We start from the raw sequence: 27,026 nt of genomic DNA, 5'->3' as shown, positions 1-27,026 counted from the left end.
GATATGCCAAATAAAGTTATTGTTCCTATGTTAAAATATGAGTATTATAATCGAGCATTGCCATTTAAAATTTATTATGTAAACGAGGAAAATTTTTGACATGCACAGCACTAACTTATATTAATTGTCGAAAATGTTATATTAACCTGTTTGTGATTATAATTTTGCCGCCTTAACTTATGTAAACTTACTGACTTACAATAAAATGATATACATTAAAACATAAATTGATTACGAAAGGAACTCCAACTACATTAGAAACCCAAGCGGGCAAATAGTTACAACTTTTAAAACTTAGTAAAACAGGCCTTAAATTCACACTTTTTAACTTAGGATCATTCCGGGAAATTAGAAGAAGATAATTCTTGGAAAAAGTACGAGGAGAGCAGAAGTAAAAAAATACAAAATGAGTAATAGTTTTTTGCGAGATTCTTGAAGAAATAGAAAAGAAAAAGAAATAGAAAACACATACTTATACAGTCATAAATATTCATAGTGCGCTTATCTTCAGCATCCGTCGGTAAAGACTTGTATGTTATCTGAAGGTATATTTACATTTACACACTAGTTAATGGAAAACGTGAAAGTTTATTGCGTATTACTTATTATCGAAACGGTAGATGATCACTCGTTATTACCATTTATATGTTTATTCATCATTTATCAGAGTTGTGAAAATTACAACATATAATATAGTTACATATAGTTTTTTTATTTAAATTAACGTTAAAAGGAGCAGATGTCTTTTTTCTCATTTAAAATAAAATATTGTTTCTCCAGTAATTCTCATTGAGAACTATACCACAGTCACTTCTTGATTCTTATGCGTGTGCAGATAGTACTACAGAAAATTACATCGAACATTAAAAAAGCATTCAAATAGAGTAAATAAAAGATGGAAACTGCAATACATTTTAAGTCACATCACTTAGATCACCATAATAATCCATCAGGATAAAGAGTGCTAATTACTTACATTAACACCCTAATTGCCACTTAACACGACTTGCGACATTGACGAACACGGAAAATGCATTTTATGTGCGATATTTGCAAAAAGGACATAATATTTGAATTACCATGACAGTTTTTACAAGCGTTAATGCAATTTTTCTGTCAAGCTGAGTATTACCTATTTATCATAAAATTTTGAACATCTTGACTGCTCTGAAATATTTGTGTGTCTGTATAAGTAAAACTTGATATAACTTATTTAGTAAGTATGTACAGGACAAGTATATGTTTTTGTTGAGTATTTCAGAGTAGCCATAATGGTACGTGACTGTTGCATTAAAATGTACAGGCGTAAGTTTAACAAGGCATTATACGTATGAATAAACTTAAATTAACAACGTACTGCACGGCAGCGTCCTATGATTGACTGTGCGAGATTTACTGAAAATAGAAATAACATTTTTAAAATTATGACCTAAGGAACGTACTGAATAGACAGTCGCAGCCTTCTGCAAGAGTTTAAAATGTACCTTAAAATGAACTTGATTGCTAAGCTGAAAAATATATTAAAAACCGAAATTTCCTTACCCGAAAACAGGTAAATTAAGAGGCCTACGCTAATATGACAGAGGGAAAGTTTGTGAGGGGTAAACTGTATCTAAAAAAATATTTTCAATTATTTTAACAATTCACAGCCATGCTGTGTTAGTGTGCTATAGCTAGTTAAGTTTAAAATAATATTTAATTTTACCTTTTTATCCTCCTTACAAAGTATTGTTTGATGGTATGGTTTTTCCGACGTGCATGTCCGAGTTTCTTCTGTCCTTCTCAGCTATTGTACCTGATTGACAAATGAATATGTTTAAAGCGGTAAAATTAAGCGTTTGTATGTATGACGTGAAATATGTACTTAAGTAATATGACTGATTGATTGATAGAAACATGCATGTATTGGTAACTGACTCCATAATAAGACAACATATTACTTTTTAGAAGGTCGGTTAAAACTAATATATGAAGTGTCTTTTTTGAGACGGCGTACTCATTCAATAAAATAAAGAAAATAATTGCGCGATTTTTTCTTAGTTTTATTCAGCCCTGTGTTAAATATGTACATCATTTTTATGTAGTTATTGATAAAAGCCCTAACATAGTGTTTTCTATTGATTACAGGTATAAAATGAAATAAATTATACTTCTTTAAGTACATGTAATTAATAGTAAGTAATACGTCTACGCGACAAATACCCCGAGGTTAGATACCTTAAGTTATGTGGTCATAAAAGTGAGAATTAATGGATTTTTTAACTCCACATTGTTTTTACTCGGCAACCGCATCAAGCAATATGAGGTAACACTATTTGTTTGTGGTATTTGAGATAAAACCTTACTTTAGGCTCTTTGTGTTAAAAACAATTTTAATTTAAAGTTGATAAAATTGAAATGTAGACTGCATCAAATTGCACAACAAGTATTGGGAAAACTAACGATAACTACGACAAAATTAAAATATTTTTTCTGCTGATATTTTACTAAGATATTAAATTTTCCTAGATAGTTTCTGATAGCGGTTTCACCGCTAGAAAATGGCGAGGTCTAAAATCGCTTCTCGTTGGAACTACTTCCTGTACTGGGATAAAAAGTTACTAATGCCCTTTCTGAGGGTCTAGACTGTACCTATATGTTTCATATTTTATGTAAATCTGTTCAGCAGGTCCAGACAGACCGACAAAGTTCCTTTCTGAGGCTCTAGACTGTACCTATATGTTTCATATTTTATGTAAATCTGTTCAGCAGGTCCAGACAGACCGACAAAGTTCCTTTCTGAGGCTCTAGACTGTACCTATATGTTTCATATTTTATGTAAATCTGTTCAGCAGGTCCAGACAGACCGACAAAGTTCCTTTCTGAGGCTCTAGACTGTACCTATATGTTTCATATTTTATGTAAATCTGTTCAGCAGGTCCAGACAGACCGACAAAGTTCCTTTCTGAGGCTCTAGACTGTACCTATATGTTTCATATTTTATGTAAATCTGTTCAGCAGGTCCAGACAGACCGACAAAGTTCCTTTCTGAGGGTCTAGACTGTACCTATATGTTTCATATTTTATGTAAATCTGTTCAGCAGGTCCAGACAGACCGACAAAGTTCCTTTCTGAGGCTCTAGACTGTACCTATATGTTTCATATTTTATGTAAATCTGTTCAGCAGGTCCAGACAGACCGACAAAGTTCCTTTCTGAGGCTCTAGACTGTACCTATATGTTTCATATTTTATGTAAATCTGTTCAGCAGGTCCAGACAGACCGACAAAGTTCCTTTCGCATCTATAATATTCGCGGGGGTACATTTTCTACAGAACACAAAACAAATAGGAATTAATTGACCCACGCAACATAACTTTTTTTTACAAAAATAATATAAATAAAAAGCTCAATGACAACGGGATCGAGATAATAAAATGTTAATGAAAATATTTTGACTGCACCTCGTAAAATATTATCGCGGTCTAAAAATAGTTTGTCTCAGCCGAGTGGACGCTATCACGTGTAATTTATGACTGCTCTTTGATATTTAATAATGCAAACTTATTATTACAATAATAACATTTTGAAAATATACTATGTTTATGTTTTGTAGTAGTGCGTATTTTCGAAATTTTGACAGGTCTCAAGAGCCTCTGTCTGATTGAACAATAAATATTCTTTTTAAAGATTTTGGAAAAGGATGGTCTTTTTAAAGTGCTAACAATATGTATTAAAAGTAACTCAATTACCGTTACTACTGAGAACTGATTAATGTCCTAAAAATAGTTAACAAAGTGAAGGGTCGTTATTTTATATACCGACTTTGTACAATATTAATTGTTAGAATGACGAAATAACAGTTTTCTTTACGATGGTAATGAGGTTCTGATGGACACGAAAGAAAAAAAAATTATACGATTTTTTTATAAGCATTTGAATTTGCAAGCAAGCTAGTACAAAACCTATTTCATGAAATGTTTACGAAAGAGGATTCGAAGTTTATAACTACTTTTATCGCAGAAATGAAGTTTAATGACGATTTTTAATCAATGCAATGTTAATGGTTTTTACGGATCATTGAATTTGCATAAACATTTTATATAAAACTAGCAATGAAATTGATAAGACAAATAAGAAAGCGAGTTTTATCAGCGAAAATGCTGAATGGTAGTTTTTTATGAGACATGCTAGACTGAATGATTTTGAAAAATGTTCTTTATGATGTTGCTTCATTTAAAAAATCATAATTGTCAAGGACGTTTATAGAAGTGATGCTAATACACATGTGTATAAATCATGCTTTAAAAGAGCAAACCTACGAAATCAGAGCAAGCAAAATATGAAACATTTCTGAGATTGCATATCAAATGATTTAATGAATATAAAGTCAAGCATCTGTCATAAAATCATCAGAATACCTTTCTTTTTGCTGGGCACACTCTTAACCGTTCGCCCATTGGCTGAAAAAACAAAAAAAAAACGATCAATACTCCAACGTACCAAGTGTAGTATGGTGTTGCTTAGAAAATTTCTCTTTCATTTTAATAGACCAAGTCTTTAATTTCGTACCGATTTTCTGTTCATTATTGGGCGTTCGCGGGATCTTTGAAGGCGAGATTTCGGGCGACTTTTGATTTTCTTCTTTAATTGATTCTTGTAGGGTGAGGGTTTCATCCAATTTCTCCCCTATAGGATGTGTTTCATTCAATTTATCCCCTGCAGGCTGTGTTTCATTTAACTTTTCCCCTACAACGGGCGTTTCATTCAACTTTTCCCCTGTTATGGGAGTTTCATTCAACTTTTCCCCTTCCCGAGTGTTTTCATTCACTTTATCTCCTTCAGGAGGAGTTGAAGTCCCCTTTGGCCGCGTATCATTCCTCTCAGGAGTAGAACAGGGTACTTCAGACATGTTTGGCGAGAATGGTGAATCGATATGGCTGTTTTGTGCTGCCTGCTTGGTAGTACCGTTGTTGTAATATACCGTGTCTTGGTCTGACTCTGCCGTGAAGTCTGAACGATCACTCTTTGGGCTGGTTACGTTTGTTAACTGTAATCAAATTGATGTAGGCATGTTTTAAATGAAATATTTAACAATAAAAATAAAGGTACATGAAATGCAAAAAGTTTCAAAATATTTTCTATAGATTCTAGATTACCCATTAATATTTTTACCGTGCTTATATAGATATTTACATAAATATGGCAAATATAATATTTAAAATTGAAACAGTGGATATCCTTGACGTTAATACAAGCTGTATTCTGACCTTTAATAATAGAGTAAAAGTCAAAACAACCAGTTTTCAAGCTTATAATCATAACAATTTCATAAATAGATAATATTGAATTATTTTTTAAATTCTATTTGTTGTGACACATCCGTTCAGCATAATTTGCATTGGCTTAATCAATTTTATAATCATTCAAGTTCGATTCAAGACAGACGAATGCATTCTTATTTGCTTCTTCTTTTCCTCTTCCCAAACAAACATTCATTCCCTTCTATCTTATAGTCAGTCTTATTTTAAAAACAATATTAACCGGTCGAATTGAGAACCTCCTCCTTTTTGGGAAGTCAGTTAAAAACAAATGAATGTAAACCCTGACGTAGCGCGTAAAAATCTTTTCTTTTTGCTTTTTCCATCACAAATCTGAAAATTATAATATGTATTTTTTGTTATACCCTACCCTAATATTATGTACCTAAATACATACAATAAAGCTAAACAATTACATACCTACATAAATTATATTCCCTCATTATAAGCTTACCGTGAAGCTGGAGTCCTCATCGGAGTCAGCGTCGAGGTCTACCATCATCTTCTCAATGAGCCGCTCCATGGTGGTCTCACTGGTGGAGGCCGCGGGGCTCGTGTGCTCGCGACCGCGTTTGCTGCGCTTTACTACCTAGAAGAAAGTAGAAACTTATTGTAGTACTGTGTGTGGCTGTTTTGTCGGAGATCATCGTCAGCCCAGCCTTTTACCAAAGTATGTTGGGCTGGCTTCCATTCTTAATCGGATGCTGCTGTGTACCAGTGTCTTACATAGAGCGACTACCTATCTTATTTTCTACTGACTTTCTTCTGTGTCTGCTGGGACCCACAATGTAACGTGCCTTTCGCAACGGAGGATCTCCTCGCAGATGGGAGAACATTTGGTTACCCATTCATTACGAGCTTCCCATGAAGTAGCATTTAAAGTGTTAACTACTCGACTTAAGGACACTTCACACTTAAGGACCTGTCCAGCATTGAACAAAGGCATCAATTATCTCTACAAAACAGCATTTAGCACTTACCAGCACTTCATCATTATTACTAATCCTGGTAGTATTATTGTTCCCGTAATGCTCCTGTCTTCGGAAGCACATGGTGAAGTGCATGAGCTCGTGCAGGGCGTCCGCCCAGGAGTGCTGCGCGGTGCTGCTGCGGGCTCGCATCATGCGGTTGCCCTGGTACTTCAGGGTTCGTAAGTAGCGACGCTTGCTTTGGATGTACATCACCTGTGAGTAAAAGGGTATAGTTGCAAGATGCCTCAGATGCCTGAGTCAAATAAATATGCAAATATTGGGACGATAATATAAACCTAACAAACCCAAATTGTTGCAGAAACTATGATTGGTATGTTACAAGTATCAATTCCTTTTATAAATATGGAGTTTTATCCTTTCAAATGATCATGGTTATTGACGATTAAGATTGATTGATTTTAATTTAAAAATCTTTGTCTTTTTTAAAATACAGTTATCTGTTTTGGACAGTCACACAATAGAATAGTTAAATTCCGTTCTGTGTCTAGCATTTGTGGACTATGAGAAGGCCTTTGACTCGGTTGAAATCTGGTATGTTCTGGAGTCCCTGCAGCGTTGTCAAGTAGATTGGCGATACATCCAAGTGATGAGATGTCTCTACGAAGCCGCTACAATGTCCGGACAAGTACAGAATCAGCAAACAAGGCCCATACCGTTGCATCGAGGAGTGAGACAAGGGGATGTTATTTCCCCGAAACTGTTCACGAATGCAATGGAGGATATGTTCAAGACGCTGAACTGGAAAGGACGCGGCATCAACATTAATGGCGAACACATCTCTCACTTAAGATTTGCTGACGATATCGTCATCATGGCGGAAACGCTGCAGGACCTACAACAGATGCTGAACGACCTGGCTGAATCTTCTCTACGCATCGGCCTACGGATGAACTTGGACAAAACCAAGGTCATGTTCAATGAACATGTTCTACCGGAACCGATTGCGATACACGGCGCCGTTCTCGAAGTTGTTCGGAAATATGTATACCTCGGGCAGACATTGCAGTTAGGTAGAAATAACTTTGAGGACGAGGTGAATAGGAGAATTCAGTTGGGTTGGGCTGTATTTGGGAAGCTACGTCGAGTCCTAACATCGTCGATCCCACAGTGCCTAAAGACAAAAGTCTTCAATGAGTGCGTCCTACCTGTCATGACTTACGGAGCCGAAACGTGGACACTGACGGTACGGCTGGTCCACAAGTTTAAAGTCGCTCAGCGGGCTATGGAAAGAGCTATGCTCGGCGTTTCTCTGAGGGATCGCATCAGAAATGAGGTAATCCGTCAGAGAACCAAGGTCATCGACATAGCCTACCGAATCAGCAAGCTGAAGTGGCAGCGGGCTGGCCATATTAGCCGAAGAACCGATAACCGTTGGGGTAAACGAGTTCTAGAGTGGAGACCACGCCTCGGCAAACGTAGTGTAGGACGTCCTCAGGCACGGTGGAGTGATGACTTGCGCAAGACGGCTGGCAGGAGCTGGATGCGAGAAGCCGAAAATAGATCTCAGTGGCGTGCACTTGGAGAGGCCTATGTCCAGCAGTGGACTGCGATAGGCTGATGATGAAATTCCGTTACTCAACAGACTTCAAATATATGTAAGAGATTCCAAAAAAATATGCAAATTTTTTCGAGAATATCAAATTTTACCACACCTCACGTGATAATGTGTGATAATGTTTCTATAATCCATTTGCAAAATAATAATGACAGATTCATACCACATCAGCAGATCTCAAGGGTGGCTTCCCCATGACGAGGTTGAGCAAGGATATGGTCTCTCTGGTGACCCGCAGCCACACTATCATGGCTAGGAAGAACACCCACGGTAGAGGCCGGACCAGCTCCGGTTGGGGACGTTCATCTTGATCCACTGGAAATAAATATATAGAGGGTTATGTGAATGAGAATAAGTACATTATGGAAGGGCTTCCATTGCATACAGGGTTTTTTTTTTGGGATGATTAAACAGGTCACGATCATAAATATCTATCACTAGCTTCTGCCAGCGGTTTCACCCGCATCCCGTGGGAACTACTTCCCGTACCGGGATAAAAAGTAACCTATAGCCTTCCTCGATAAATGGGCTATCTAACACTGAAAGAAATTTTCAAATCGGACCAGTAGTTCCTGAGATTAGCGCGTTCAAACAAACAAACAAACAAACTCTTCAGCTTTATAATATTAGTATAGATTCAAAGAATTAAACAGGAAGATAGAGGATGATTAACTTAGATTTACCTATGTTTACTAATAAGAGAATATACAGGGTGTGTCGTTCACAATCACATTAAATCCTAACGCATATACTTTATGATATTCTATGGCGAATTGTACAAAAAATAACCTGATCCATTCAGTGGTTTAACCACAGGAGTCATTTTTCGTTTTTATAATTTACAACATCATGTGTAAAGCAGAGATAAAGTTAGGAGTATCGTATGTTTTGCTCAGTTGACAGCTGTCAGTTTTCAAGGGAGAATTTCAGTTGTTTGTAATGACTGACTTTTATATGGTGTTCTAAATTTCGCACATTTTTATTCTAATTTACTTTGTTTGAAAAATTCATTTTTTTATTTTTACGTATTTTTCTTTTTTCTTCGTGTTAATCGATATATATTAACCAGTATATTGACGCATTTCATTTAATGTGATTATGAACGACACACCCGATATACATATACATATATATTCGCTATAATATTTAATACGAAAATCACAACAAAAAAAAGATTTCTAATGTTTGCAACAGTTCATCACTAATATAGACTTCTTTTGCGATCCTCTTTTTCTCGATTTCTGATTGCTAGTGTTTATTTGGGTCACAATTTCTTCCTAAATTAATTTATTAGCCTTACCGTGAATTTATTTAGATTAGCCAAAGCCATATATCAATACTATCACCAGTCGCGCGCTGTTTGGCGCATGATTCACATACAAAGATAATACGACTGCATCATTTAACAAAACTAAGCTAATGATTGTTTATCTCTAGTAACTAGAAGAAAAACTATATTAGCTCGCTGTCACTTCCATTCAGTTTATATTTTATCGATATTCGTTATCTCATAGATTCATTAGGGAATGGACTTTAAACATATGTAAAGTCCGGATACATGTATTTCTGTTTTAACAGTTTCATGTACAAAATTGGATGAAAAATCACAAAGGGCTGTCTAAGTTTCAGTTTATTTACCTAAACATAAACGGTGGGTTGCACTTAACTATAACGATAATTGAGCCATTTTCAGTTGTCAATCGACGATTTGACCAATGGGCGGCATTTCGTACATACATTTATCACCTTCATTCTCCATAGCATAAGCTACATGCATATAAATAGAACTTTTACTAATTGATAACTATTTCCTCCTCGGTCCTCACATATCCGTTACTATGTCCTTATTTAGTCTCTTACCTGCTTTGAATGGAAAGCAGTATAGGTGGTATTATTTATATTCTCGTAGGTTTTTCCCTGGCTTTATGGTTATGAATAGTTGGCAACAGTCTGTTGCTCATGACGTCCTGCTGCTCCAAACTCTACCTGTGTTTAGAGTGAGACCCGCGCACACTGCAAACTTTTAGCGGGCCGATGGTTTGAATGGACCCTTACATCAGTATGCAAATGAATGGCAGAACGCACATTACAACGATCATGTATACGACCAGAACCAACTACAAAGCTTAATTAGAGTTACAATCCGTAGACAATTATCGGGCGAAAATTTGGCCGACAGTTTAGACATTGTGTCGGGGTTCAAAGACGCTGCACCGAAAATAAAATTGTGTGAAGGGCAGGAACATGGAGCAATACTAATTACTTACATGGAGGAGGCACAGCCCATCTGGCACACTTCTCTACAACCCACAGTGTGCGGTCAACGTGCCGCAGCGCGGACTGGCCCAGCCGGTACGACGCAGCATGCTCCGCCGCGCTCTGGAATACCTCCTTCACCAGAGACACCAGCTCCATGTCTGAAAGTTTGAATTTAGAACTTTATGTGAGTTTTAATAAAAACATTTTTTATTATTATCTTTGGCCAGTTTAATTGCAAATTCCTCTAAGAAAGCTTTTTCCCTTTATGTTGGGGCCGTCTCACTATGTTAAAACGTGGGGAGACTGGAACACAAGCGTGCAAAATATTTTACATAGAGCGACGATTGAGTCCCGATAAAACTTTAAAAATTCGAAACATATGTATGAAATCTCTTGCTATTTTAATTTACCAGCTCACAAAAGCAACATCCAAGTCCGTTTGAAGTATGTACATACTTTTTTGTCATTGTGTATAAATACGAATTTTAATGACACTAAATGAAATGATAATATGACATATTATACTATAAATAGACTACGAAAAACAGTTTATTAAGATGCACACAATACATGTCTTTTGAGGATCACTTTTTTGCTTAAAACCTCTTGAATTACGAATTACTTGAATTAAACACGTGAATAGTTTGTAAAGCTACAGGTTTATTTTAATTCAATACATACTCGTTTGAGATAAAACCTCCACAGTAGCGTCACTGATAGAGGCATGTTATGATTTAACGATGACTACTTCTAGAGTAAAAGAAAACAAAACTTTAAGTGCAAGTTATTAACGTTCTTAGAGAGAAAGATATGCAGCATATCTTTAGCACATGGAGCACGTTTTTGGACTCACTGCAACGCGAAAATAGTACGTGTATTTCAACTTAAAAGGCTCCGAAAGTATTGCATCGATTTGACCAATTCTTTCACTGATGGCAAGCTACATTATCCCCGGATGACAAAAGCTTTCCAATACGAGGTACGAGAAGTAGTTTTAAACAGAATAACGCGGGAAACAGACAGTATCGAATAAGAAGGTTGATATGCTTTACACCAGTGGTTCTTAACCGGTGGTCCGCGGACCACTGGTGGTCCCTGGAGGCATTCCAAGTGGTCCGCGAAGCTTTGCTTCGCGACGTTGCTATCCATCTTACTTGACCAACAGAAAAAAAATAAGGTTTGAAATGTAGCCCTTTTACGTAATTTTGGTTCTGAGTCTTAAAAAATAATTAAAATTTCCAGCTCGCTTCGCTCGCGTATTCAGAAACTATATGCCCTCGTTTTTGCATTTGTCAACAAACAAAAAGTTAAATACGTTTGGGCTACATTTTACGTAGTTTTGGTATTGAGTCTTAAAAAATAATAAAATTTCCCGCTCGCTTTGCTCGCGTATTCAGCAACAAACAAAGAGTTGAGTACGTTCGGGATACATTTTACGTCCGTACGAGTCCGAAAAAATTTCGCATTTGAAAGTAGTACTAAACCAAGAATTCTGAAGTTAGTAAAGCGAATGCAGTCACAAAAATCTCATTAAATTAAAACCTGTAGCTTTTAGTTTCTTGCTAAATAATAAAGAAATGAGTGCTAATTATAAAGTGTGCTTGTATTCTTTATCAAAGAACCCTCAATTTAGACAAACCAATGGGGTGGTCCCCGGCAAGCCAAACTTTTGGTAAAGTGGTCCCTCATGACAAAAAGGTTAAGAACCACTGCTTTACACGGTATCAAAAATAGCTACCAATCAACCTACTTCCACGTTCAAATTCCACTAGCGAGTAAATATCATAAGAACGAGTAGGTACCCCAAGATATTGTGGACTTGTAAACAACATTAATATAGAAATCAAATCGCAGAGTCCACCGGTCTGGACGATTTGACGTTCACTCATGTACACACAGCTTATCAGATTATGTCATTAATTAATTTAGAATCGCTAATTGGGGCAAATAAATCATTCTTTACGGATATTTTAGTTGGAGAGATAACGTTAACGAAAAATTGGCGTTTGGAATTGTAATTTTAGTTTCAGGTACGAAACACGAGCGTTAGATGTTAGTAAATGCTTAGGCAGGTATAAGTGTTAAGTAAAATTTGGAATAAGAATGTACCTAGTTTGATAAGAGAATTAAGAAGTATGAATTGGTTTCTATATGATCCAGATTCCAGAACAATCGCTAGTAAAACAAATATTTGCATGCATTTCATAACTACCAGTTACAAAATGCACATTTTGAGTGCGTAAGAGTGCGACGGCTAATGAGCGCTTCTAATTAAATTAACATAACCACACATAATAAGTAATTATACCTACTCAAGTGATAAATAAATCCTGAAACTCACGTGCACCTTTTAACGAGATAGCAAACGACTGACAACACTACACACGACCGTCAAGCTCTCGTTTGTCTCGCCAAAAATATCACAGAACAACAACTATCATGACAAAACATTTAAGATATTATCTATTTAATTAACATAATTAACGTTACCTTCACAATTTCCGCAAAAAACGTAGAATATGTTAATCACACATCAAGCTATGTTAAACTTATAACATTCACAAAGCGCATGCGCGAGCTATAAAAAAACAAACTTCAATGCACCGTTATCTTTTTTAAATTTTTACCGAGACACGGGTAATGAGTGCAGGAGCCTGAGTGAATACATCATTTTGACTTCTTTATACCTTATAGATAATAAGGCGCAGAGGGCAGAGGTCAGTGCAATCATAGACAGATACCGTGAGGCCAGTGAGACAAATATCCAATATATATATCTAATTACTACCGATTTCGTACGACTTTGCTTATGTCATTTGTGTATTTTAGATTATTGAGGCCTACGTGATATACGGTGAGTTTCGGGTGGGTCGCCGTCCTTCCATCTCATAAGAGACGCCCGTGTCGGTGGCGCGCGTTTTTCTACGCGCTCCTCAAAGGGAGTCAACACATCCCAGTGGGGTACATAAGGGCCAGAACCTGCTGGGGCTGTAAGATAGTTATTGCGGCCCTGCTACACTAAGGGCTCAAGAAGAAAGATGAGTTTCACTCGGTTTCAGTCAGTAAGAGTACACCACTCAAGCTGCACCCACAGAGGGAGGGGTCATTTTGCAGGGGATGTTACCCACCAAAAAAAGGCCTACATGATATAGCTGCACGTACACGTTACGCGTGTACACAGATCGATGTATTGACGTCAATATAATATGTATATTTGGTTATTTTCGGCTATGCAGGCTTAGCGTTATTGATTAGTACATTGATTTATTGCTGTTTTGGAGGAGAATCACAATATCATTCCATTCTAGACCAATTTAACTAAGATACTATGGATGATCTGGCATATTTATTTAATACTCAGTTACAATATGATTTGTTTTAAATATAAGAAATTGTTCCTGTTATATTGTATCCAAGCTTATCAAACGATTTTGTTGTAAATACTCTGGCAACATATTGAAGATTTTCTGTTGTCTCTCGTGAAATATCCAAATGAATACTGACTGTTGAGTATTACATTTTAGAGTTTATGTTCACATAGGGGAAAAAAGGCTTGGAGGATGGATGGAATTTCACATACATACTAATGCCATAAATACGACAACTTCAGCAAAGTCTAGCTTATCCTAATATTAAAAAAAACTAGTATTATTTACTTTCATTCTTATTGAAGTTCAACTTAAAGAAAAAACTAATAAAAGTTGAACATTTAAATACAAACAACCAGACAAACTCCCACTTCTCAATTTTGTATTATTATTAACAGTGCTGTATGATATTATTTACTACTATAGTCTGTTTTTTAATCTCGTAGACTAAATTGACACTTGCAAAATGTCAAACTTTCTAATAATTTTGCTAGCTCTGTGGTGCAGTGTTGTACTTACGATACCGGTTCGTTGAATCGTAACTTTTTACAATAAGTCATCCTGAAATAATGGGCTTATCCTTGATGATTACGCATGGCTTTGCGTGGTCAGATATCCCTGGCAGTTTGTAGCACGTCGTACAGCCATGTGTACGTACGTGAATTTTAAATATAAAACTTTGAATGAATATTAAATTCGTCTATTATAGATAAAAAGTTACGATTCAACGAACCGGTATCGTAAGTACAACACTGCACCACAGAGCTAGCAAAATTATTAGAAAGTTTGACATTTTGCAAGTGTCAATTTAGTCTACGAGATTAAAAAACAGACTATAATCAATATGTTATACATGTACTATGTCTGTTAATTGTTCATTAATATTATTTTTACATATAGAGTACAGAGTCTGTGGTGTGTTTGGGTTGATTCAAATATGGAATATTAGTTACACTATTTTGAAAATACAAAAGTTAATATTTTTTGCCAGCAATCCCACCTCTAGATTTGTGCTACATAATCTTGTAAATTCCTATTAGATTTTTTTTTATTATGTCTGGGATTTTCATCAACTTACAGGGTTTCCAAAGTATTTAAAAAATTATGAAGGTACTTCAACATTTTTGTTTCTTTAGAAAAAAAAGGAAAGTTCACAAAAAGACTGGTTATAATAAGTGGTACCTATTACATAAAAATGTAAACACCGATATTACCCCAAATTTAACCTATGTATTGCAGAAATAACTTGTGTCGAAAACTGATTGTATCAATGCTTCACAACATAGTAATGAATAAATACAATAACAAGCTTGGGGGTGCCTAAAGACTTTCAAGGTGCTATTATAAAAAAGAATAACAAAATAACAATTTTATTGTTGAAAGACGATATCTAGAAAACCGGTTAAGCCGCGTTTCGCAGAACATACAATTCCAAACAGTTTAAAAAGACGTCGAGAGTCCTCCTAGGAGTAAGAATGCGTATCACTGATAGTATTACACTACAAAGCCGCAATCATTATTTCATTAGCGAATTTTATAACATGCGTGATATAGTTATGACTTCAAAACTTTCTACTACCTTTCTTAGGAAGAAATTATTCATGAAATAATGGATGAGATCAAAAACTTATAAAGTGGATGTACGTACCAATACAATTTCTATTCAAAGCCGGGACGTTGTTTGTGTTTTACAGTCAATATTCACGACGCACAAGTCCGATTGATTCTTATTCAATTTCGATTCAACTTTCAACAAAAAGTTTGTGTTCTTGTCAAAATTGTCAAAATGTTTATTGATGACACAAAGTGTCAGTCAGTGTCAAATAAAATAGTTGAGTAGATTACCATTCTTCCTATTACTACAACCTCTCTTGCTACCATTTTTTCTGGTTGGATTTTGGTTTAACAATGTTATGGAATGATTATGCTGGGTTTTTGAAGTTGGTTAGAATACATGAGACCACGACATTCATTGTAGTTTGAGGCTAGGATGCAACAATGAAACCAGAATCCTCTCCATTTTATTGCATAGTCTGTGGTAAGCGTGTTCAAGTCTATGCTGCTTGTTTCACTTTTTTTATTAGTTTTAGCAACATGGCGTAAATGGCGCGTTTGTGTAGCTTTAAGTTACATAAAGTTATTTGGCAGTTTAATTAGATAACTTTATAAATTAGAATAACTTTGGCGTGATACAGAAACAAAAAATGAGTTAAAAATAACGTTTCAGTAATGAGAATGAAGTGGTGATGGAATCCCTTGAAGACTCAAATTGTCACTCCATGAGCGATAGTTTTTCTTTGTACGAACGGTATTTGCGGAGTTTCAATGTTGTTGATCCTTTGATAGAAGAAAGTGTGAATCGTGAACCTACCGAACGCGTGTCTTCAATAAATAACTGTGATTCTGAGAGTTCACACAGCCGAGGTAACATAGAGTTATCTATCGTAACATCAACGAATGTTATAAATAAACATTGCGAAACAGCTGAAACTGAGAGCGATCTGTTAAATCAAATTGTTAGAGATAATTTAACTGACAAAGGATCTAGTTTAGATACAGATTTGTGTGTGAAAATCAATTCGCCTTGTTCGCCACTTGCGGCCTCGTTACTTGAAAATTCTTTTGCTACGATCGACCATAGTCTTTTGAACGATAAATCTAATCAAACTGACATTCAAGTATCATCAGAGGACTCGAGAACAGAGATAAGTAAACATCCTATGTTCATAACCCCTACTATGGAAAACAGTAACAATGCAGTAGATAGTGTTCCTATGTTTAGAGATGTGGGGCCTTCAGAGAACGTCTTCAAGTTGCCTATTAGTGAATTATCCTTCAATGGTACAATAAAGCATGTACAAAAGTTAAAACCTATAGTTGACCCTATCTCAGCGATGAGCTCTAGTACTGGTTTAGTTAATTTGGTAGAGAAACGCGAAGAACAAAGTTGTGGACCTTTTACAAGTAGCAGTGATAATGTGGAGTCTACAGTAGAGACTAGTGACGGTGACCAGAGAGTTAGTGATGCTTCAGACAATGTTTGTGAGAGGTTAGATAAAGCCTGGGAGAGTACGGGAGACTCTCAGTATGAGGACAATAATGTTAAGAAGGACTGTCCTATTGTGAATGATGAGGGCAGCACAGCAAAGTGGAACTCTGAACAAAGCTACTCATCACTTGAAGCCTCCTTTGACAGCGGAGTCAGATCTCCTGATATGTTTTCTGATAATGATGAAGAAGGTGACCTACCTCCTGAGCCGGAACCTTTTTGGGGCTTTCTCAAAGACTATGAAACTCATGACAAAAGAAAAGTTAGAAAAATTGAGGTAAGCAACCACTATGCACTTTGCCAACACTACATTAACCTCACTCAAGTAATTTGCATAACATAATAACCTGCAAATTATTTAAATATAAGATTTGATTATTTTGTAGCATATTTTTAAGTCATCTAAAACTAAAACTGATGACTTTCACAAAACTATCTGTGGAATAAATTGCTGTGGCATACTTTTGTTTGAAAATATATGTACATGTGACCTTGGTGCATCTTATTTGTCTTTGTAAAATGTGTAGGTATGCAATTTTAACATCTACAAAAACACACACTTATTACTTTAGTTTAATTTAAAGCATAGGTGTAATAATATTTCAAATATTATGTATTATAAATGAGTTTTTATACTACACTTTTGGTGTACCATAAAATTATGATTTAAAACTCAAACTTTGTAACAGGAAACGCTGCAAGGAGTTCTACCACCACCATCCGTGACCATGCTAAAGACTGACGTTTCAGAAATGCTTAAAAAGTACTACTGCTACTTACCACTCTTTGATGAAAATGCAAAAGTAATTCCTCCCGAAATGAACGCCACCACGCCAACAAAAAGGGTGTCTTTTGTTGAAATCCCTGACAGTACTAAAGAAGAAGAAAGTTCTAGTAAGAGTTGTGGGGAGAAGGCTAAGTTACATGATAATTCAGACTTAGATACTAGTGTTAATGATAAGAGCATACATTTGAAGATGTCCACTGAAATAGAAGCGGCTGAGACAGTGTGGCCTGATGTGATAAAGTGCAGATACCATGATGTATAGTGAGTATTATTTCATTAATTTAATTAGGTTTCAGTACATGTGGTTACAGACTGTATTTGTTTATCAAATAGTTGTTTGAACATAATATTCCTTAAAAACTTTTAACTCACAGATATATTTGAGGAAAAATAATTGTTTACCTCATTATAAATAATCTGTCAATATTGTATAACAGATGAGGTAACTGTTGGTCCAATTTGTTTTTTTTTTTTTGTTAGGTAGCCCATTTATCTTGGAAACTTCCTATGGGATGTGGTTTAAAACGCTAGAGGATGCAAGCTAGTATTTTTAATACATACTGACGTACTTATAGTGCTAATAAAAATAATATTTTTAATTTATTTTCAGTTACAATGTGACAAAGCACTCAGAGAAGCTAGAGTTACTTGCATTACGTTATGGAGAGAGATACGTTGGAGCCGAGACTGATACTAGTGTTAACATTTACTCTGGAGGCCTGCAGTCCCCTAACAGCGCTAGCAAGAGAAAAGCATTGCGACTCAAGTATGTATTATATAGTTATTTGTTAGTAATGATATTTCTTTGTATCTGTCTTAAAAAAAACATTGTAGATGTTTCCCTAAAGGCTCTGAAACTTCTGAATTGATTTGAAAATTCTTTCACTGTTGGGTCACTAGACTCTTCCCTAGTAACAAATGCTATATTTTATCTTTGTCCTAAAAGTTCCCCCAGAATGCGGGTGAAACCGCGGAAACAGCTAATGAATTTATTAACACAAAATGTATCAATATACAGAGTAATCAAAGTGAAATGGAAAAAGTTGCAACATTACATTTGGAAAAGGTTCAAACCAAAACTGCCAAGTGAATTGCCACCTGCAGATGAGAAAAGTTCACCATAATCTGGAATTAAATCCTACATCTTGACTGAATCAGGAAAATAAAATGTAAAAGAATACTTCAAAAACAGCTCTAAGTTAGCAAATACTTGTTTGTTCATAAAGTACTTAATATTAATTATATAACTAGTACATACTCTCATTAAGTAATTTGAAACATTGCTTGTGTATGAGTAGGCATCGCAAATGAGTTTATTTGTACATCCTTACTTGATTACCATGATTAGAGCTGTACAATTTATTGTGGTTATAAAATAGGCAGTGAAATTATGTAATCATATAAACAAAAGAAAAAATTAAATAAGATAGTAGATAGATAACAATCAAGTGATTTGAATGAAGCCTCTTTCCAGTTACCTGTTGACATCAACAAACTTCATCAAGTGTCAGTATGTCATACATACATGCCCCCTGCCCTATAGGCCTCTAATGTGTCCATATTTTGAATTCATACTACAGATAGTTGTCTGTCACACTTTGCCAATCAATGAAAGGGTAGAAGAATCCTAAATCTATGGTTGATACTATGTCTAAGGGTGCGTCCACATCTGGCGAATGTGCCGCAAATGTGCAGCTCGCGAGCCGTTTGCGAGCTGCCTGCGAGCTGCGCGCGTGCAGTCACTGCAATAGCTTGGTGCGCCTCTTTAGCGCAACTCACGCAAGGCTCGTATAGAGCGCGCGAGCGGCGCGCGATCTGCGCGCACTCAGTTCTCGCCCTTACAGTTCCGTTTACTGGCTCAGTACTATCGAAGATGTCAGAAGTCGCGCGCCGCCTGCGCGCTCTATACGAGCCTTGCATGAGTCGCGCGCGAACTGCGCGCGGGCGGCGCACGAACAAAAATGCACGCGCGCAGCTCGCGGGCAGGTCGCAAACGGCTCGCGAGCTGCACATTCGCGGCACATTCGCCAGATGTGGACGCACCCTAATACTTATTCCATGTTGATTGCAGGATGGCCCAAGCGAAGTCACCCGGACGTCGTTTATCTCACTTGGCGCGTCGCCGACAAGCCTTCGCCAGTGCAGCCACTATCAATGAAAAAGCGCAATCTTCCAACTCCAAAATGGTGCTCATTGATAAGAAGTAAGTATCTACATAATACATAAACATAATATCTGGGCGCACTACAGTGTCCATTTGATTAACTTAAAAATGTCTCCTTTTTTATTCATAAAAAACTGGTCTATCTAACAAGCTTTGCACCCTTTGCCGTTGTTATGCAAAAATTTTCTTCTTGTTTTTGTATATTTTTCTACCTACTATCTTTCCCAGTACTGATATCGAAATTGTTTCAAGTTTCTTCCCACACAGAAAGCTGGTCAATACATCGGAAAGAAAGAGTCCCCGCACTAGACGCACTCCTGGTAAACGAACTCCAATTCGCAAGACTCCTGGCAAAAAGACTCCTGCCAAGACACCTAAGACGAGAAGTGGGGGGTCCAGTAAGAAAAAGGCAATGAGAAGACTACTCATGGACTCTGACCATCTTACTAGATCGCAGCCCGCTAGAGAAACTTTAAAAAGAGCCTTGTTCAGTCCTGAACATCGAAGACCTGTTCCCCCAGCACCATCAACCTCTGTACCAGCTCAAGCAATGAAATCCAAGCGGGCATTGTTTGGCTCACCTGTCAGCACAGCAGAGACAAAAAGCATGGATGGCACGCAAAGCGATCATTTCCTCAAAAGAAAACGCGATCCATTTGACGACGATTTGGATAACGGCAGAAGTAAAATAGCAAAGAGTTTATCGTTCGGAGGCGATACGATAGGAAGTTCGCATTCACTCGCGTTCACACGGCGAGCATCGGAGGCATTTGCTACGAAGAGCTCGACTGAACTGAATGAAACTCATAAAAAGGTAATTTAAACCGTCGAAACGGAACAATGAACAACTTATTATAAATATTGATCAAAATTATATAAATATAATAATTATATTTTCAGAAATTATTGTGGGCGGTGTCTGAGGCTCTGCGCGTTCACGGCTGGCGCATGTCATCGCCAGGGTTTCGAGAAAAAGCATCGTCTCTAGCTCGACTCACGCGCCGTTTACTCGCCCTGCCTCCCCATGCTGCTAAACTCGCTGCACCCAAACTGTCCACTTCTGAAACTATGCTCAAGTGAGTACTTAAAATTCGCCTCAAAAAATCATGTAATTTAGGAATGTTTTTATCTGTCTCTATTAATTATTTCATTTGTATTTATACTTAAAATTTTCTGTTACAGATTAGCTCGTCAGTACGTATTCGCAATCATACAAGGTCGCACCGTCGACGAATGTTTCCAGGAGGAACAGATGAAAATTGCGAACGAAACCAATCACAAAGTATCGGGCTACATATCTGCCAACGCCTACCAACAAATGCGCGCCCGGCAAAACGTTACCAGCACATTCACTTCGCAAATCAAAGAAAACACGCATAGCAGTGGAATGAAACAGGATCAACCAAAAAGCGGTTCCAAAAATATCCTACAAGACAAATTAGTGAATATAGATAGCAATTCAAATAGCAGCAGTGGCCTCAGTATGCTCGATAAGTCCGGCCTGGGTCTATTCAAATCCAACTCCATGCCTTCCTTTGAAGAAGCTGCCAAAATGAGGGCTCGACGGCAAATTAGTTTCGATAATGTTGACTTTCCTAAGAGGTGATGTGCTTACACTGAGCGTCAATACTTGAGTTGCAAATTGTTGCGACATTTGTACCGAAAATGACAAGAGTATCGACGACGACGCTTGTAAATATTAGTGGCAATAAATGAGTGAAAGTAGTATCACCTAAAACTTTTAGTGAATACGACATGACCTGACTTTTTCGATTATAAGGAACTTAGCAATTTTTCAACCAACCACTATTTAGTCATTCTTATATCTAGACGCTTTTATAACAGTACATTGTTTTGTCTCATATATTTATTTCGTTGTGCATGACTTTCTAGCAACTAGTAGCCTATGAAACGACATTATTCTGGATAAGTTATTAGCAAATTGTAGAATGCAGCATATTGCTATATTTGTATTACATTGACTTTTCGTATGTATGTGTTAATATTGCTGAGTATGATCTCGGGTGTTATTTTTAAACAATAAATTATTTTTCCTTAATATAACTTGCAGTTTTATTTGAGCAGTTGCCCTAATTCGACGTCACTAATGATTTATTGGCATAACCTTATTGTCGACACAATATTCGTTTTAAATTGTTAATCAGAGTGATAAGATAATTTTTATATGGTGTGATTAAGTTTTTGTTAGTATACAATAGGATTTATCGTGAGCACATTCGAGTGGTAGTGATTACATAGAAAATAGCATACAAAGAACAAACAACATGGGCAGCTCGCAGTCATATCCTGGATTGACACAAGATGTTCTCGAAGACTACGCATCTCTGACCTATCTAAATAAGGGTGAAATTTTGTAGTAAGTCACTGCACAAAATAATTATTTCTTCTGTAGTTATAGTCAATACCTAGCTAAAACATTTATTGGACGCAGATGCAAAAATTAAAAAGCGTGTAATATTTTTCAGCTTGATGAAAAAGTTTTATTCAATTGGACCAGAAAAGATTCAACATGACTTTCACCATAGATTTAGCAGAGAAGACATTTTGTCGAAGTTCCATGTGTTGAAGGTGTGTTTCATTCAATACATTTTAATTTGTTAAACTATTTAGATATGCAATCAATGAAGAAGCCTTGACGATTTTGGTTTCAGAACAATCCATTTCAAGACAGGATTTTCAGTGTATTTTCTTCCAAAAACGATGACTGCTTTTCTTTCGAAGATTTGGTAGATTTGTGTTCGGCTATGAGCGCCGAGTGCCCTGCTGTTGTCAAAGCTGCTTGGGCGTTTAGGATATTCGGTAATTATTTATTTAGTTCTATGTCCTGTAAGCAGAAGTCTTGTTATAAAAAATCTTAGATTAAGTAGATAGAAGATATCGGTGAACGTAAAACGGCATATCTAACTGCATTCTAACTATAGAAATGATTAATTTAGACTTTGAAAGATGATCAGTAGACTAGGAACTTGTTCATTTCTGAGTTATTCAAATGAAATTTGTGACGGACGAAGTGTAATCAGTCGGCACCTAAGTTTTCCGGATCCTGTAGCATAATTCGCTCTTGTAATTCCAGATTTAGATGGAGATAACCAGATAACAGCTAATGACATCAACGGGATCGTAGACCGACTGACTTTGAATACTAAAGGAGATAACGTTGAGAACTGCCTCGATCAGGAATCCAAACGGCAAATTGCTAAAGTTGTACGTATTATAGTTCAGTATTTCGGTACAATATAAATTAAGTACTAGGTATAGATAGTTCAACTCAAATTTGCGCGCGGCCCTATGTGTGCGTCGGCTTGTAAATATACAACTTTCATTCGTGTGACAGTGACGTCGTCCGAGCATGACGTGTTCTCATCGCTTTTTGTTATGGGTACAGTCGTTTACGAAAATGTCTAGTTCTTCACGGAGAAAATGTTTTAAGGAGTCAGGTAGCGTTTCAAAAAAATGAAACAACATTCAAAGCTTTTTATTATTACATTTTAATAATAATAATAATTAAGCCTTTTATTTCCGAATAAACAACATGTGAACTTAAAGTTAAATATTTATATGCTACACTGAATTTACAAAATGTTATAAAATGTCCCTTATTTCGGTGTGCCTTACGGCAAAGGCCTCCTCCAACTCTTTCCACTGCTTTCTGTCTTCTGCTATTCTTAGCCAAAGGGGGCCTAAGGTCAATTTCAGGTCGTCCTCCCATCTTCTAGCTTTGCGACCTCGGGTTCTAGAGCCGTCCCTTGGGTACCAAGCTGTAATCAGTTTGCTCCACTTTTCCTTTTTGCAACGGAGCATATGTCCCGTCCATCTCCATTTGAGTTGATCAATACGTGTCAGTATGTCTGTTAATTTTGTTTTGTTCCTGATGTCTGTACTCCTGATTTTATCCATTAGTTTTAGACCTAGCATGCTCCTTTCCATGCTTCTCTGACAAGCTGCTAGTTTGTCCCTGTGTTGCTTTGTCAGAGCCCAGGTTTCACAGCCATAGGTAAGGCAGGGCAGGATGCATGTATCAAACGCCTTCTTCTTGATCTTCATACCATTATTACATTTTACAGTTTATCATTATTTTCTCATACGGCTTTTCAAATTGATATTGACAGTATCTAAGAAATAAATGAAGTGAAATATCTAAGATGAATTAAATACTCCTTACATATTTTCTAGCTCGGGGTACGCGGACAATAAATAAATGTGTGGACTAAGAATGTAAAAGACCTATAATTTAGTATAATAATGGAAACAAAATGTGTGGGGAATTTTAAAAAATTATATTGCTTCGCATAATGTCGACCAAAATAAGACGGAAATAATGAAACTCATAAATGAACGTTTAAGTCAAATTGATGAAGGGATGTTGGGTAATACTTGTCGACATGTACAAAAGAAAAAAGAAGAATACTATAGACATTTTGACATGGAGTCAGAATTTATAATTAACATTGGTGAAAGTAGCGAATCCGAAAATTCATCATTTGATTTTTCAAGTAGCGATACAGAATCATTATAAATAAATAAACTAAATTACGTAATAACTGTACTTTAAACAGCCGTATACAACCCCTAAATAACTGTATTTGTACCCGACTGTACCTCTTGTCACGCACACAAAGTCACTGTATATGTACAAGGGTTACCCACACATAGGGCCGCGCGCACGACTGAGTTGAACTTACTATACTGTTCTAAACTAAGTATGTAGACGAGCTCTACAGCATTGAGTGTCGATTTCTCAATGCGAACACGCAAATCTTCAGCAATTATACCTCGCACGCATAATTTTGAATGATGAATGATTTGCATAAATTAAACATCATTTAGTATTTTAACGTACTTCGGCTCAAAAATATAGTAATTATCGACATAAGCGTCCGTATAATTTTACGCGGTGACTTTAAATTCTTCCCTTATTTTATTTTTTCACTTTTCAGATACTGGATGAAATTAATTTGGATAGGAGTGGCGGCATCGGACTTAACGAATTCAAACTCATTATGGCAAGGCTGCCTGAGTTCCCATCTTCTTTCTATTTTAGATTATAGAATTACACATACCTAACTTGTTTTTCATTTGATTTTACGTTTAGCCGAACATTTGTCCTATATGTTTATTTATTAATATGCTGTACAAACTAATTTAATACACAAGTTTCTTTGGCAAAAGGAGACTTTTGATTAGGGTCAGTCTATTGTCAAACGTGCTTATTCCGTTTTAGAACTTTCAGTAAATAACGAGTGTTATAGACTCGAGTATCATTAGATATACCTTCCTTATCTGACGAAAGCTTTGCAGGCTTCCTTATTGAAGCGTCCGGCGAGAGTCCGGCCCGGTAACGAAGGCATATCAGTCGTCCGGCCCGTAGTGTTCGGTAGGACAGCTGGCTGTTTGTATTTCACGTGGTACATCGGGAACGATAGGTAGACACTGGAGAAAGACAAGGCAGGTTGACTGAAGCGGACGACGAAAGAGTAACGAAATCAAAACTACGACTAAAACGAAACGCCTACGAGCTTTTATCCGGAATCCTTGGGCTTGAATACTAAAAGAAATGTGACGAGTAATATTATATAAATAACTCCAAGACTAACTAATTACAAGGCTTGACTAGGTAGATATAATAGTAAAGAGTTTACATATAAGTAAATCGAATTTACTTACGGAGTCATATCTTTTGGACATTGCCACATGTACTCTGGCTCCCTAAAGTAAGTTAGCGGATGATTACAATTGGGATATCCTCTGTAATAATCTCTGTGTCGTTGTGCTGCCTGGAAAGTGTAGTGCTTGCTTTACCAACAATTCAAGGATTGTTGTGGAAAGTACTCAAAATATAATTAAAGGCAAAGGTATACGTACTTCATAAAATGTTTCAATTTCATCTTGTCTTGCATTATCGACGAATAATATATTTTCCATGTCTGACTATTATTGTAGATACCTACTTGCAATAATTTTGGTATGTATTACTTAAAAATTTTGAATTACGCGCGAGTCATGTTGTAGCCTGGGCGGTAGGGAAAAAGTGGCAGTCAAATGTCAAATTTTGACAGTAAGTTTTTTTTTGCAATTAAGGCTATTCGCTCAATGCCACCGACAAAACAGTCAAGTTTGTCTCCCGGAAACGTTTAATAGAAGATGGACAACGCAATATAAGAAGACGAGGAACAGATTTCAAATAGTAAAATATCAAAACATTGTTGCGGTTCCGTTTCTACCGAAACGGAGCTGAAATATACTTTGTCACACCACGGACGTGGGCCATAAATCGAATCTGTCGTAAAGCGAACAAGTGCATTGTGAATCACAGGTTTACTATATAGAGGCAACAATAAGTAGAGGCCTAGCCTAGAAAGAAGTGCAAGTGCGCATTTAATCAGTCGAACTTTATTAATCTATTTATTCAGTCTTGAAATGTTTTCGGGCCAAGCACTTTAGTGTGGAATAAATACATTTTGATGAAGAACTACGACTACGAGTAATTAAAAAAAAATACATACATCAAAAATGACTTTACAGAATAAAAGACCCCACCTTCGTAGCACATTTATTGAGTCTTGGCATAATTTTATTTTTATTTCTTCCAATATTTACATGGCTCATCTCATAAAGGCTTTACATGCCGCCTTATTGTATCGTCCCGCCAACGATCTACCAGGAAGTGTAGGTATCTCTAATGTACCTTCTGTTGTAGGCGGCAATATTACAGGTTGCTTGTACCTCACGTGGTAAGGCGGGAAACTAAGGTACACACTGTAATAAAAGAAAAATAGTTTTTAAACTAGCTATTATAATGTGTTTGTATATAGGTGTTGCCAGCTATTAAGGTTCCGGACACGGGTAGATCAGCAACTGATGATGGAAGACACATTTCTATCTATAAATATAAATTGCTTACTGAGACATCTCTGGAGCGCATTGCCACATATATTCAGGTTCTTTGAAGTATTGCAGCGGATGATAGCATCGCGGGTAGCCTCTGTAATAATCACGTTGCATTTGACTAGCCTGCAAAATATTTGTACAATTATGTATATCTTTCTAATATTCTTAATTTCCTGGGAACATATGTATAACGTTAAGAATTTACCAACCGTGTAAAATGTATCTATTTCTTCCTGACGTAGAGGATCGGAGAATAAAATATATTTAACCATCTTTAGCAAAACAATTTAAACAAGATACCAATAATGTCAAAAAGAAACAGCGTCATGTTTTTTTTTAAACACCTTAGCTACACTGTCACTTTATAATCACCTCTTAGGGTGGTCTCAAACAGCCGGAATGGCTTTCTGTTGTTTTTTGCTGCTGTTGTTCTACATAGTTCGCGGGCCAAACGCACAGCAGAATTGAGCAGAAGCTTTTTGTCACGTTGCCGTTGCTAGCTCGCTGTTCGTGCAGATTATGTATTAAACGATTAAACGACATAAGATTTAAGAGTCAACTTCCAACTTAATTTGGGCAATGTCGACTGGTTCGACTGCTGTCTCACTGCGAGTATCGTAATCGTGTGCCTATAAGTATTTTAC

The 27,026-nt window shown here is 36.6% G+C and overlaps 4 protein-coding genes across 6 annotated transcripts; 2 read left to right on the top strand and 2 right to left on the bottom strand.

The window, feature by feature from the left end:
- Window positions 1–120: 120 nt before the first annotated feature.
- On the bottom strand, window positions 121–15,255 carry LOC124638328. Of its 2 annotated transcripts, none has more exons than XM_047175267.1 (9): window positions 15,122–15,255; window positions 10,114–10,263; window positions 8,010–8,161; window positions 6,280–6,483; window positions 5,754–5,888; window positions 4,551–5,028; window positions 4,400–4,441; window positions 1,706–1,795; window positions 121–1,395 (listed from the first exon to the last, which is right to left on the bottom strand). In XM_047175267.1, the coding sequence occupies exons 2-8, from the start codon at window positions 10,259–10,261 to the stop codon at window positions 1,719–1,721; spliced, it is 1,236 nt and encodes a 411-aa protein (XP_047031223.1). In that variant the 5' UTR covers window positions 10,262–10,263; window positions 15,122–15,255; the 3' UTR covers window positions 121–1,395; window positions 1,706–1,718. The 2 variants fall into 2 exon arrangements, with proteins under 2 accessions (XP_047031223.1, XP_047031222.1); XM_047175266.1 differs by lacking the exon at window positions 15,122–15,255 and adding an exon at window positions 12,596–12,732.
- A 295-nt stretch (window positions 15,256–15,550) lies between these two features.
- Window positions 15,551–21,537, top strand: LOC124638190. 2 transcript variants are annotated; one of them, XM_047175088.1, is made up of 7 exons: window positions 15,551–16,799; window positions 17,212–17,570; window positions 17,920–18,075; window positions 19,381–19,512; window positions 19,741–20,287; window positions 20,374–20,549; window positions 20,656–21,537. In XM_047175088.1, the coding sequence occupies exons 1-7, from the start codon at window positions 15,720–15,722 to the stop codon at window positions 21,077–21,079; spliced, it is 2,874 nt and encodes a 957-aa protein (XP_047031044.1). In that variant the 5' UTR covers window positions 15,551–15,719; the 3' UTR covers window positions 21,080–21,537. The 2 variants fall into 2 exon arrangements, with proteins under 2 accessions (XP_047031044.1, XP_047031043.1); XM_047175087.1 differs by having other exon boundaries at window positions 19,726–20,287.
- A 26-nt stretch (window positions 21,538–21,563) lies between these two features.
- LOC124638192 (calcium and integrin-binding protein 1-like) lies at window positions 21,564–24,558 on the top strand. Its single transcript, XM_047175089.1, has 5 exons — window positions 21,564–21,850; window positions 21,960–22,062; window positions 22,146–22,293; window positions 22,568–22,698; window positions 24,432–24,558. Exons 1-5 carry the CDS (start codon window positions 21,759–21,761, stop codon window positions 24,540–24,542), a joined length of 585 nt encoding a protein of 194 aa, XP_047031045.1. The 5' UTR covers window positions 21,564–21,758; the 3' UTR covers window positions 24,543–24,558.
- A 1,473-nt stretch (window positions 24,559–26,031) lies between these two features.
- On the bottom strand, window positions 26,032–26,972 carry LOC124638159. The gene is made up of 3 exons (XM_047175044.1): window positions 26,592–26,972; window positions 26,396–26,505; window positions 26,032–26,250 (listed from the first exon to the last, which is right to left on the bottom strand). The coding sequence occupies exons 1-3, from the start codon at window positions 26,652–26,654 to the stop codon at window positions 26,097–26,099; spliced, it is 327 nt and encodes a 108-aa protein (XP_047031000.1). The 5' UTR covers window positions 26,655–26,972; the 3' UTR covers window positions 26,032–26,096.
- Window positions 26,973–27,026: the final 54 nt, after the last annotated feature.

The sequence above is a fragment of the Helicoverpa zea genome, chromosome 17, assembly GCF_022581195.2.
Source record: "Helicoverpa zea isolate HzStark_Cry1AcR chromosome 17, ilHelZeax1.1, whole genome shotgun sequence".
Lineage (NCBI taxonomy): Eukaryota > Metazoa > Arthropoda > Insecta > Lepidoptera > Noctuidae > Helicoverpa > Helicoverpa zea.
This window is presented reverse-complemented; position numbering and strand designations above follow the sequence as displayed.

Excerpts from the sequence above, each read along its gene's own strand:
- LOC124638328 (XM_047175267.1), bottom strand. The coding sequence starts at position 10,261 with ATGGAGCTGGTGTCTCTGGTGAAGGAGGTATTCCAGAGCGCGGCGGAG. Across the intron at positions 8,162-10,113 it reads ATGGGCTGTGCCTCCTCCAT|TGGATCAAGATGAACGTCCC; the intron begins GTAAGTAATTAG and ends ATTTATTTCCAG. Across the intron at positions 5,889-6,279 it reads GTAATAATGATGAAGTGCTG|GTAGTAAAGCGCAGCAAACG; the intron begins GTAAGTGCTAAA and ends ACTTTCTTCTAG.
- LOC124638190 (XM_047175087.1), top strand. The coding sequence starts at position 15,720 with ATGGAATCCCTTGAAGACTCAAATTGTCACTCCATGAGCGATAGTTTT. Across the intron at positions 20,288-20,373 it reads TGAATGAAACTCATAAAAAG|AAATTATTGTGGGCGGTGTC; the intron begins GTAATTTAAACC and ends TTATATTTTCAG. Across the intron at positions 20,550-20,655 it reads ACTTCTGAAACTATGCTCAA|ATTAGCTCGTCAGTACGTAT; the intron begins GTGAGTACTTAA and ends TTTCTGTTACAG.
- LOC124638192 (XM_047175089.1), top strand. The coding sequence starts at position 21,759 with ATGGGCAGCTCGCAGTCATATCCTGGATTGACACAAGATGTTCTCGAA. Across the intron at positions 22,063-22,145 it reads CGAAGTTCCATGTGTTGAAG|AACAATCCATTTCAAGACAG; the intron begins GTGTGTTTCATT and ends TTTTGGTTTCAG. Across the intron at positions 22,294-22,567 it reads TTGGGCGTTTAGGATATTCG|ATTTAGATGGAGATAACCAG; the intron begins GTAATTATTTAT and ends TTGTAATTCCAG.
- LOC124638159 (XM_047175044.1), bottom strand. The coding sequence starts at position 26,654 with ATGGTTAAATATATTTTATTCTCCGATCCTCTACGTCAGGAAGAAATA. Across the intron at positions 26,506-26,591 it reads AAATAGATACATTTTACACG|GCTAGTCAAATGCAACGTGA; the intron begins GTTGGTAAATTC and ends AATATTTTGCAG. Across the intron at positions 26,251-26,395 it reads TGCGCTCCAGAGATGTCTCA|TGTGTACCTTAGTTTCCCGC; the intron begins GTAAGCAATTTA and ends CTTTTATTACAG.